The following is a 12,115-nucleotide window of genomic DNA, read 5'->3' on the forward strand; positions in this document are numbered from 1 at the left end:
GGCAGAGGTGCCACCAGACGTAAGAACACAGAAAGATGTGAAAGCAGGTGTTGGTGAGGCCAGGAAGGAAGGATGAGCAAGACAGCCTGGGGAAGAGAGGTAGGGTGGGGCAGGCAGACAGCCCAAGGGCCTCCTGCCCAGGATAGAACTTCAGGGCTCAGGCCCCATCCGCTGGTCTCCAGATAAGGCTCTGTGTCTCAACTGAGGGATGGCGAGCTGACTGCCAGGCTGCTCTGTGGAGCTGGCACCCTCCCGAGCTCTGTGCCTCCCAAGGCCCTGCACAACTGCGCGCAGACCGCAAACTGTAAGGGGGGTGGAGAGAAGTGCAGTTGCTGGCAGGTCGGGTTCACGACGAAGATGACCTTGAGTGTCACCTCTGACCCTAGGCAGCCATGGTACTGGGCAGTGGCTAGTGGGGCTTCCTTCCCTTACCACTCAGGGAGATGATAGGACTGTCCCTCGGAGAGTTTGTCAACGAGTCTGCCGCTGCCGCCGACAGTGACCTCTGCTTCATGGCATGGAGCATTTCAACAAGTCTCTCTCTGTCTGTGAGAAAAGCAGCCTGAGATTAACGAAGCAGTTGCATCATTTCTGAGAGGGAGCAAAGGCAGGAGTCTAGCCTGGCTGTGACTGGCAGGTGCAAGCCCTTAAACCAAGAAGAACCAAAAGCAAGCGCCACGGGATAGCCGTGTTGACAGGAGGAAACCGCATGTGAAAGCAGGCCCAGGTTCCTCTTGGCTTTCACTGCACGTTTTAGATGTGCTCCAGAATAGCTGTGTGCGCAGTGCTTATTATGATGCTGTAACCAGCTGGTGCCTGTGGTCTTCTGTGGTGGCTTCTCAAGAGGTGTTTTTATTTAAAGACAAAAGCACTGGCCCCCAGTGCAAGGAGACACGGGCCCGTGCAGGCCTCTGAACAGTGCCCCTGCCCCCATGACTCCTGGTGCAACCCAAGTGCAGTCCCAGGACCCTGGCCACTTCGTGAAAAATGAACGCAGACGCCAACTTGCTGCACACCACAGATTCTTTTTTCAGTGGTGTTTGTTGCCAACTCTGAAACGTAAGAAGCCACAGCACTGGTAGCTCCCTCTAGAAATTCAGTCAGGTGAAAAGACAGGTTTTACTAACAACTAGGCACCTTTCCTGGGGTTTGTGCTGGCAGTCAGCCCATTGCTAACCCTTGAAGGGGAAGCAAAGGCTCCAACTTGCTTGTTTATAGATGGCAAATAAACTGCTCGCCCCGACAGACAGACACGCTGAAGCAACTCAAAAACCCAGGGGGACTCTGCCTTCCTGTGACTTTCTTCCACAGAGGAGACCAGGTGTCCACAAGGAGACTTGGAGGAACACAGGAAGAGGCTGTGTCCATCAATGTCAGCACTGAGCCAGCATGTTGGCAGAGCAAGGATGTAGAAGCCCTAAGGAAGAGGTTCAGCCAGCATTTCTTCTGCACTGTGAACTTGTCCACAGGGTCTCCCCAACATGGCCTTGGTGACCAGACCGTCTGGAATCATCTTTCTGGGCAAGCCATCTGCTCAGCGTGTTGACTGTGCCTGGTGGCTACAGGCCTTCCCTACAGCTCCCTCCCCAGGTCTCCGACCATCAGAACATAAAGCCCAATGGGCGTCACTGGCGGTCCTCCCAGAGGAAAAGCCTGCAACACAAAGGAGGACACCCCTCCCTCATTCCAAGGTGGAGTTCCCCAAGTACTCTGTTCAAAAACCCACCCGCTCAAGCACTAGGACAGGTAAGCAAGCAGAGCAGCCATCAGCCGAAGACAGTGTGTTTGTGCAGGAGTATCTTAATCTTCATATCCATGCAGGACACAGTAAGAGAAAGAGGGCTTGAAGCGTGTGTGTGGGAAGTATCAGAGCAAAGTACGTCAGGTAAGCACCATGGGGTGGGCCTGCCCTGTGCACAGGTGCATTCCACAGCACACACCGTTCTTCCCCCCACTCAGGTCACAAGGCCATACCTTTCCTCTTTTCAGCACTGATGTGGGTCAGGTTGAAGATAGTCAAGAACTTCCTCTTCTCCTCGAAGTTGGGGCTGTTGTTCATGTCGTCAGGGCTGTATCGGGTGGACAGTGCCAGTCTGGGCGAAGGCGTCTGTCGCTTGCTCTGAACGGCCGGCGGCGATGGGCTTCTCTCTCTCAGCATCCGCCGTCGTTTCCTCCGCTTCTGGGCCACCAGTTCCTCCTTCTGCTGTTGGGTGGTCAAGCCAAAAAGTTGCAAAAACTCTAGCTTCTGGATTGGGAAAGAAAACAAATGAGCTTGAAACCACTGGCAGTGGCATGCTTTCACTGTCCCAGAGGTCCCCCACCTGGGGCCCTTGAAGCTTGTGCCATGGTTGACTTGACGTTAGACTGCAGAGGAGCCAAAGGGACTGGGGTGCTTCGAAGCCAAGATGCACAATGTGGGTACCAACAACCCAGCCCCAAACATACTGAAGGCAAAGAGGATCCAGTACCTCAGAGGATGTGTCCAGTTTGAGGGGTGGCTGCTCAGCCACACAGCGGAGGTGGGCCCTGACCTCCTCCTCATCACTCTCGTCGTAAGAGTCATCAAGGTCATAGTAGTATCCTGATGGCAGAAATGAGTGTACTCAGCCAAGTGAGGAGCTCTGGGTGCTCCCAAGGATAGGCACCCAGGGGCATATAGGAGGGCAGTTATAAGCCTGGCCCTCTGCCCACCTGCAAATCAAGAGCAGGCATAGCAGGGACCAGGCTTCCCTGGGCTAACAATGACCCCACCAGCAGGGGACTATTCATCACAAGGGCCTGGTGTCCATGGCTGTTTGTGCACAGGTACTCCCTCCTGCTGTGGTCACCTGGGCTTATCCCCCTTGCAGGAGGGGATGAGCATAGAGAAGAATCACAGGGCCCCTACTTTCCAGGCATAAAATGGTCCCATTGTCTTTTGCAAGGGGAATGGGGGAGAAAAGCCCTGGTTGGGCCTTAAATCTAGCCTACCACCCCAGCTCTGGTTAAGAGAAGCCAAGTTCAAAGCCCAGCTTAGTTGCACATGTCTATAGTTCCAGCACTCAGGAGGCTAAGGATGGAAACTTTGAGGCCAAGCTGGGCTATACAGACAACCTTGTCTCAAAACAAAGAACAAAAAAGAACAGAGTGCAATACTAGACAGGATTTAGTTTCCAGGAGAAATGAAACTGGTTTGCAGCCCGATGTGTCCTTACCAGGTGTCTGCTGAAGACCTGAGTGCCTGAGCCCTCTTGGCCTATTCCCCCCAAGCACTGTGGGGGATTGGGGTGTTATGAGCTGAGCTGCCCCCCTCCTCAAGCAACAAGAAGGAGGTACCTGACTCCAGGCCTGGCCTGGGACAATGCCAGCTGCTGCCCCTCACTCCCTAGCCCACCTGCTTGCAACTGATGCCAGTCCTGTATGTGCTGGGCCCAGGCCTGCCCTGTTGTCAGCGTGCTTGCCCATTAATGCTGCTTTAATAAAAAATGTAGACACCTTGTCAGGCTCCATTCATCACTTATTAGTCATGTGTCTGAAGCACTGTCTTTACAGACATGCTTTGATTTTGCCTTTTTGGGACAATGTGCATCATGACAGAACATTACAAGAGGCCTAGTGTCTTTTGCTCCCACAGAGATGTCAGGTTGCCACACTGAAGTCTGAACTTACTACCAGAAGCCTACCTAAAAACCCCGCAGTGCAGGCAGGGGTGGGAGAAGGGGAGGTGAGCTGTTGGTACTAAGGGTCCCTTGTTCCCAGGCAGGTCCCCCCAGGAGGCCAGACCTTTCTCCTTGGCCTCGCGCCGCCTGCGCTCCTCCAGGTCCAGCTTGCTGACCAGTCTCCGGCGCTGCTGTAAGAGCTCATCGTAGATGTAGGCAGGATCAGGGCCCCGTGGGGTGGGAGAGCAGTAGGGGGAGCCCGGCTTCAGGTGCCCACTGAGCTCCCCAAAGGGGGATGCCTGAGGGAGGGAGGCCCGCTGCTGGCCCAGGATGGTCTGTGCTGACTTCTCAAGCTCGGCAAGGAAAGGCCCAGGCCCATGAGGGAAGACCTGGGGCTCCAGGCTTCCTGCCTCCCTCGGTGGTGGCTGGTACTTGTCCAAGGTAGTGGCCTCATGCTTTCGGGCCTCCTCGGCCTTCTCTGGGCAGTAGACGCGCTCCACTTTCACCAATGGCACAGCAGCCTGGCGGCTGGGCTCAAATGCACCCGGGTGGCTGTGCAGAGAGTGGCTCTCAGTTCGCCGTGTCTCCAGGGTATTGTCCATCAGGGACACCGGATTCCAGAGGGCGGTGGACACAGTGTGGTGCGGGGGCTTGGGTGAGATCAGAGGTGGCGGCCCACCAAAGTGCTGTGGGGGATCGCGGCTGCCCTGCTCATGACGGTTTGGTCCTGGCCTAGGGAGTGAAGGTCAGCTCATCAGTCATGGGGAGTAGACCAGCCAGCCAGCGAGGCCCACCATTTCTGCCACTTACACAAGTCTCCACAAAGAACGGCCTTCATCCTCGTTTTCTACAGGGAAAGCAACCCCTTGCTGGAAGGGTGGCCCTGCCACCAGCCTTCCTCAAAATACGCCAGGTAAGCACCAGGCAGGCAACAGAGCAGACCAGCCACCTCCACGGGCTGCTGACGCCTCTCCCCCAGGTCCCGGGAGGAAGTCATCAAGCTACAGACAGGAGGCCAACCCACTCTGGGAAAACCTCTTACACAATGGGGGCCTGTGCGCCCCACCTCTCCCACCATGTGACAGCTACATTTAAAGGGTCTTCAAGGACCTGGGCAGGAGAATGTCCAGGGACCTCTAACATGGAGCGCTTCCTTCACAAAAGCTCTGTCTTGGACTGTGAAAAATGATTCCTCAGTGCATTTCAAACAAAGCACTTAGGAAAGGGCTACTGGAGAGCTTTCTCAAAGGTGTTTTGTTTTGCTTTAAAAGGAGGTACATGGGCTACTTGGATTCTTGCCATCCGCAGGTCTGGCTGAGACACCGTTTACCACAGCCACCAAGGCTGCGTCTATTTACTGCAGACTTGGACTTGCAGTGAGAGCAACCGACGGGCAGCAGAGCACAACAGGGAATGACATCAACAAACCATGTCTCTAGGTAAACAGCAAAGGAGTAAAAAGCCACTAGCAGAATAAATACTTCACGCACCAGAGTTAAGCACTGAACAGTTTCTGAGCTGACAGCAAAAGGGCCCTGTCAGAATGTCAAGGTCATGCTACTATAAGGCCATATGTGACCAAGCCCAGATACCTGCACAGGGTCCTGGGAGCCCCAAGAAAGAGGCTGCCTGGGGAACTGGGCCATCCAGATTTGAGCGTATAAGGCTAGGCATGAACCCAATGCCTTTGCAGCTTCCTAGGTATGAGCAACTCAAGAAAGGCAAGTCAGCAGGGCAAAAGGAAGCCATGAGCTGTGAAATGAAACCCTGCAAGGGCTCAGGTGGCCAAGAGAGGCAGAGAGCATAGGACAGTGGACCTTACTGCAGCTGCTACGGGGCAACTTGGTCCCTCTTTGCCCTACTCAAGATGAGCAGGAAAGGAAGAGGAGGGAGCAGAGAGGCATCTGTGTCCCTATGATCCCAGCCAGCTGAGGGCTGGATCATGTAATCTTCCTGCTCCACCCTTCCTTTGTGCACAGCTGAGGAAACTGAGGCCCAGAGACCAGAAGCCATGTTCCTGGGTTGGGTGAGCACTGCCCCTAGAGCAGGATACCCAGGCAGTGGGAACAGGGAGGTCTGAGGCACTAGGGACCAGCTCACAAAGCCAATGTCAGCAGCCAGGGTCCCAGGAACAGGCATAATTCTCCCAGGGAAATCTTTTATAACGGGGCTGAAAAAAAATGGTTAAGCCGCTGGGTGCCAGTGGCGCACACCTATAATTGTAGCTACTCAGGAGGCAGAGATCAGGAGGATCGCAGTTCAAAGCTAGCCCAGGCAAACAGTTTATAAGACCCTATCTTGAAAAACTCTTCACAAAAATAGGGCTGGTGTAGTGGCTCAAGGTGTAGGCCCCGAGTTCAAGCCCCAGTACTGCCACCCCCCACAAAAAAACCATGCTTTTTCTTCAATAGTAATGAAAGACAGTCCCCTTCTTTTAGAAAAAGCACTCCCTCCACCTGCCAGCCCAAGCTGTAAAGGGGAAATGGACAACAGATCACTAATAACCAAGGCTTCACATTCTGCCAAGCTGGACCTGGGCTTGGTGGGCTTACTCACGGCGGGGTGCCTCTAAGCAAGTCACTTTCCTCCTCAGAGTCTCAGCTTCCTCATAGGCAAGGTGAGGATTAGAACCCCACCTGGAAGCACATGAAGATGTTGGGCCAGATGCGATTGCTCAGTAAATGTGGGCTGTGAACACTGAACTAGAAGCCACATGGCTTCTGGCCCTACCTGGTGCTCTCTGGCCTGTGCTCAGCCTCCGAGGGCACAGGCGGCCGGCCCATGTCCAGGTGCTGCTCCAGCACCTGCTGGCGGAACTCTGACACCTGCGACTGTCGGTCCTCTTTCTCTTGCCGCAGCCGTCGCTGTCGCGCCAGCCACTTTTCCTCCTCGTTGGTGCGCTGGATCAGCAGGGCCGTGGTGGCACTGCTGCCCGGCAGAGAGAAGATGGCATGGTTGGAGATGAGGCTGGGCACTGTGTGGTGCGGGGTGGGCACTGGGTGCAAGGGGTGCTGCACAGGCTTAGGTGCCTGCAGGCCTGCATCCTTCAGCTTCTCTGTGGAGAGAAACACTGTCACAGCAGGACCCCAGCACCCTCGCCCCTTCTCGAGCACCCACATCAGTCCACAGGAACAAAACCTAAAAGCAAGGTTAAAATAGCTGGCTACGTTTTACCATTTGTCACGCTCTCAGGGCTACCTCCACCGACTGTGTCTATAGGGGGTGACACTGTGCACCTTTTCCCAACCCCACGCTCACTGACATCACCACCCTGTGGCTTGAAGTCAACCATGGTGGGAGCGCTTGCACCACGGCAGCTGGCAAGCTGGCAGAACCAGGGCTCTTTACAGAGCTTGGTGCCAGCATGCTCAGCCTGCTGGGCGTGTAGGCCTCTCAGCCCAGGTACCTGCTCGGGTTGGGGTCAGCTGCTCCGAGGGCTTGACCCGCTCCTCGGGGACATGGCTGCGCAGCCCATGCAGCTCAGCCACAGGCAGGAAGGCAGGCTCTAGAGTCTTGGCAGCCAGCAGCTCCTTCTCCCGGGCCCGCTGCTCCCGCTGGCGCTCTAGCTCCCGCTCTCGCTCCTTTTCGCGCTCCCGTTCCAGCTCCTTTTCCCGTTCTCGCTCCTTCTCCCTTTCTCGCTCTCGCTCCTTTTCCCTCTCCCGGTCGGCTTCCCGCTCCCGTTCCCGCTCTCTCTCTCTCCGTAGCTCTTCATCCATCTGCAGCCTGTGGAGTAAGAAGAAAGGGCTTGGGAGCTCTTTGGGATAGAAGCTGGGACAGCCTAGTAAAGGGGATGCCCAGAACGAAGTGCACCAAGCCCAGAACGAAGTGCACCAAGCCCGGGACTTCCATGTGGATGGCGACTGGGACAGGCAAGCCTCTCCTCTGTCTCTCACTAACGTGTGAAGAAACCATACAACCACAGTGCATAGAGAACCCCCGGCATCAGGAAGCTCCTCAGCCCGTCAGGCACTTCTGACAGGCTCGAGTGCAGAGCTGTCAAGCACGTACCACCAAAATCCCAGCTAGCAAGTGAAGAAACAGGACAGAACAAGGCTAAAGATTCTGTCCAGCCACCCGCAAAGCTGCTGAGCCAGGCCCCAGCCTGGGCTTTTCTCCCAGCTGCTATCTGGGAACAGGACAGAGGGGCTCTGCTGTCCCTTAGCCAGGACAAAACTTACCTCTCTGCACTAAGACCAGACATTCTCTCTGAGTGCAGTGCTGCCAGGGACGAGTGGGAGAGCTCAGGCGGGTAGCGGACCCCAGAGAGGTGGAGGTGCATCGCTGACGGGTGCAGTGGAGGCAGGGAGCCAGGGGTGGGGATGGGGTAGAACGGGGACCTCAGGGCCGACAGGCAATAGGAGTCGTCCATCCTATATGAGAAGATGGGACTGGTGAGTGCCAAGGTCACACACACACACACACACACACACACACACACACACACACACACACAAAAGCCAGGTTTGCCTACCTTCACAAAGTCCTGGGTGCAATCCCCAGCACCACCCCCCCCCAAAAGGGTAAGTCCGGCCCCGTCAACAGCAGCTCGGCAAGGTGGGCCACCGGTTACCTAAGCATCATCTACTGCCAGAACACAGGGTGCTGACAGTGCAGGGTTCCAGAGGCCTGCCTCCGCCCCTCTCAGGCCAGCCACGTGGGCACACGCGGGCCACATACAGAGGCCTCTCTGGTCTCATTAGCAGGTCAGGCTGGAGGCCCACGGCATGACTTCCGCCAGAATTACTGTCATACTGCCCAGAAGTCCCTCTTGTACACATACCACATGCTATTTGTGAGTACAATCCCAAGAGCTGTTGGGTTGACTGGGTTTGAACTCAACTGGGAGCTGGGGAAAGCTATGGCGGCTGCAGGTCTCCCTGGGTGCCTGGCTCTCCGGTCCCCAAAAAATGGCCTTCCCCATGAGATCCCGTTTTGCGGAGACCGGACCAGCTTGAAGCGTACATGGGGGATGCCTTACCTGAAGGCTGGGTGGGGGAAGGGGTGCGGGGTCAGGTAGCTGGGGTGGTAATAGGCAGCAGCGGTGGCAGGGTCCAGGCCAAGAGGGGGCAGGGAGGACATGCGCAGGTCATCGGTGTGGTAGGGCCGGAAGCTTCTCAAGTAGTCCTCGGTCACGGTGCTGGGAGGCACCACGTGGTGCACGGGTCGCTGGAGGCTGCAGGCAGGGACAGAACAGGAGACAGATGAGTGGAGAGCAGGTTGCATGCTGGGAAACAGTTCACTTTCCTGCAGTCTCTCAGGCAGCTCAAGGTTAAGGTCGCCCTTGCCATCCCACTTCTAGTACAAGTCTTCCTCCTGCTAATGACAAGTGGCCCTGGCAGGAGGCCCAGGACACATGAGTGGGCAGCTGCTACTGCAGCCTAGAGGAGCTCCTGGCTCCCAGGATCCAAGGGTGGGCTCAGGTGAGGTTGAAGCAAATGACAATCACAGTGTGGAGAGGACAGCGGGCAGAGCTGGACATAGAGGCCAGTGGCTATCTGGTGACTCTCCACCGCAGCTGGTGAGACCACAGAGCTGGCCAGAGCCTGCCTAGGGGACCCAGGGCAGTACCCTCCCTGCCCTGGCTGAGCACTTACTTGAGTGGTGGAAAGCGGGAGTCCTGCACCACCGAGCCGGGGGACAGGCCGAAGGGGTAAGGGGTGCTGAGCAGGTGGGAGGGGATGGCTGGGCCTCCTGCTTTTTCCTGGGGCAGTGGTGGCTCCACGATGAGGCGCTCCCGACCACTGCTGCCGCCCCTCGAGCCAGTGTCCTGCTAGAGGACAGGATGCAGGGTCAGGGCTGAGGAGCTGAGCCAGGCCCACCCACGGAGGCCAGCAGCAGCTAGTTCAGAGCACTGCCACCGGGAAGCCAGGGTTTCCTCAGACTCACAAAGGCCTCGAGTTTAGCTCGTGCTTTAGTAATGTCCTTTCTGTATGGCTTTCTACACAAAAAACACGAAATCATGGTATGGGAGGAGGGATGGTAAGACAAGAGAGGAGGATACAGGCTCTAATGACCAAGTCTGGACTGAAGCCTGCAGGGGCCTCTCTCCACCCTTGCATATTGAGGGGACAGAGCAATACAAGGGAACCTGGGGCCTCCCCCAGGACTACTGGGCCCTAAGATATGTGCCTGGGACAGGACACACACAGCAAGGACCCTACTTCTTCTAATAACCAGTTCCTTATAGTATGGACATGGGGTCATAGCACACCCAGATGGGGAACAACCTGGCTGTCAGCTCCAGCATCTTGGGAAGGGAGCTCCCCCACCAAGCTGTCTCCTGTGGCCACAGGAAGCTGGTATTGCCCCAGCCAGCCCAAAGGGAGGCCCCAGGCAACTGCTGGGCCTAGTGGGCTGGATCTATTCGGGGGGCACAGTTGCACACATGGCGGGGGGGGTGGAATCCAAGGAGAACCAGAGGAGAGGGTCACTCCAGGCATGACAAAGGAGGAAGAGGCAGCCCCAGGACCTGCCCCACCATCCGAGGTGCCAAGACCAAGGGGGGATTGCACCCTAGCCATGGGGAACATTCTGTATACTGGTCCATGGCAGTGTCCAGCCCAGAGAATGAAACCACAAAGGGTCCTGCCTGTCCTTGTCATCTGTGACCAAGGAGCCACAGGGCAAAGATAGAGCAGTGCCAGTAGGCCAGGGCTTCACCACCTCGGATAGCCCTCCTTGGCTGTGATTTTCCCAGTGTGAAGACATCAGTGTGACACTCAGATCTGGGGAAACCTGAGGGCCATACGGTTTCTGAGTAACCTGAGTGGCAGGAACCTGGCACAGCTCCCAGGCTCACCCTTCACATCCTCCTGACCCCTGTGTCAGCAAACCAAGGCTCCAAGGTTGCAGGCAGTGCTCCCAGAACACAGCCCAGCACCGCCACCAGCCCACACCACGCCCCCCAAGCCACAAAGTGCCAAGTACTGGAAACAAGGGAGGACCAAGGCCCTGCAACCTCTCCTTGTTGAATCAGCAACAATGGCCACTGGGCACAGACTGGCCTCCTGACCCTACTCCCCGGCCTGCTGACTTCTTGCCAGACTCCAAGCTAGCAGCGGTATCCCGAGTTCAACTAAGGCCTGCCTGGGCAGCAAGGGTCACTAAAGCGCCCTCCGAGCTATCCATCTTCACGGTCACGGTGAAGGCGGAGGAGCCAGTCATAAGCCTCCTTAACACGCTCCCTAGAAGACAGTCAGCAACGATTAATTGAAAGAGACAAGCCAGTGATTGGAATTTTTAATGAGCAGCAACATCTGCTCCCTGCCTCGTGCTCAGCTTGGCTCTGTGCTCTCAGCAGGACCCTCATAGGTTCATGTCCTCTGACCCGCCCTTCCCAGAAGGGGTGTTCATCCATTTCAAGGCTGGGGCACACACATGTCCAGCCTCGGGGTCCTCCAGCTGCTCAGGTCACCAGTGGGAAGAGGGTAGGGCATTACTTGGGGGCAGTTTCTAGGGTGGGGCTGGCTGGGTTTTCCTCCATACCCCCTACCCTGCCCAGAACAGGGTTAGGCTAAATGGGACGGCACAGCTCAGATGCTCTCAGCTGCCAGGGCCCCCGGGAAAGCTCTTGCCTGGGCTCTCCCCTGGGCTGGGGTGGAGGCCTCTGCTGCCTCAGGCCAGGTCAGCAGGGAAACAGCAGCCAAAGAGCTCAACCCTCAGCCCTCCATGACCAGCGGCCAGAGTCCCTGAGGGAGAGACCTCCATCCCAGGACAGCACCCCAACAAGCTTCCGGCGCCAGCTGCACCACCAGCTACACCACCCGGACAGTGTGGCCCCAGGCTGCCGTACCGCATAGGGAGAGGCTGTTGAGCACACTATTCTCAGCAGGGACCATCCCTAGAATTCCCCACTCCCCTTGGCAGCTGGGCCAGATGGCACCTTCCTGGCCTGGCTGAAGACAAACAAGGAGGCCGGGAGGTTGAGGGAGCGGCCAGCAGTAGAGCAGGGGGCTCCACAAGCCAGACCCGCAGGCCTCTGGCTTCTTTCTGACTGGAGCCCAGGAACCAGGTCAGCCACCCTGGGGTGCAGCATGGGTGAGGAGGGTGGGACAGGTAGCACCCCCCCCCCACCAACCCAGGCAGGGTGTAGGAGGCTCAGTGGTCACCCCAAGGCATCCCCACAGCAGCGGCTGGTGTCCCATGGCAGCCTTGGCAAACAGGCGCGCCAGGGCGCATCTGCAGGGCGGCTTATGATTGCTGAGAGGGCGGCTGCAGACGCAGCTGCAGCCATGAGGAGGAGGACGAGGGAGGGAGGGAGGGAGGGAGGGAGGAGATCCGTCATTCTCCGGTGATTAGAGGTCTCCACAGTCAGACAGGCGGGACATGCCCTGTTAGCTTCAAAATAGACCGTTCTTCATTTCATCTCTCACAGCTCCGCTCCCTGTGACACCGGTGACCCCCGAGAGGGGCCCCAAGGCCAACAGCCCCCTCAACTCCCTGCCTGTCTGTAGCCCGGGAGGCCCCTAGTGACTCAT

At 57.0% G+C, this 12,115-nt stretch overlaps 1 protein-coding gene across 4 annotated transcripts in view; it reads right to left on the bottom strand.

The window, feature by feature from the left end:
• Gse1 (Gse1 coiled-coil protein) overlaps positions 1-12,115 on the bottom strand; it is a 361,804-nt gene that overhangs the window by 8,081 nt on the left and 341,608 nt on the right. For 2 of the 4 annotated variants that reach the window (XM_074055528.1, XM_074055531.1), the window contains 9 exons: positions 9,233-9,408; positions 8,617-8,811; positions 7,817-8,008; positions 7,045-7,361; positions 6,369-6,693; positions 3,763-4,370; positions 2,469-2,581; positions 1,975-2,245; positions 433-546 (listed from right to left, as the gene is read on the bottom strand). In XM_074055528.1, coding sequence (XP_073911629.1) covers positions 433-546; positions 1,975-2,245; positions 2,469-2,581; positions 3,763-4,370; positions 6,369-6,693; positions 7,045-7,361; positions 7,817-8,008; positions 8,617-8,811; positions 9,233-9,408 — 2,311 coding nt within the window. The remainder of the gene's footprint in view (positions 1-432; positions 547-1,974; positions 2,246-2,468; positions 2,582-3,762; positions 4,371-6,368; positions 6,694-7,044; positions 7,362-7,816; positions 8,009-8,616; positions 8,812-9,232; positions 9,409-12,115) is intronic. The other 2 variants (XM_074055529.1, XM_074055530.1) reach the window with 2 other exon arrangements.

This window comes from Castor canadensis, chromosome 15, assembly GCF_047511655.1.
Source record: "Castor canadensis chromosome 15, mCasCan1.hap1v2, whole genome shotgun sequence".
Classification (NCBI taxonomy): domain Eukaryota; kingdom Metazoa; phylum Chordata; class Mammalia; order Rodentia; family Castoridae; genus Castor; species Castor canadensis.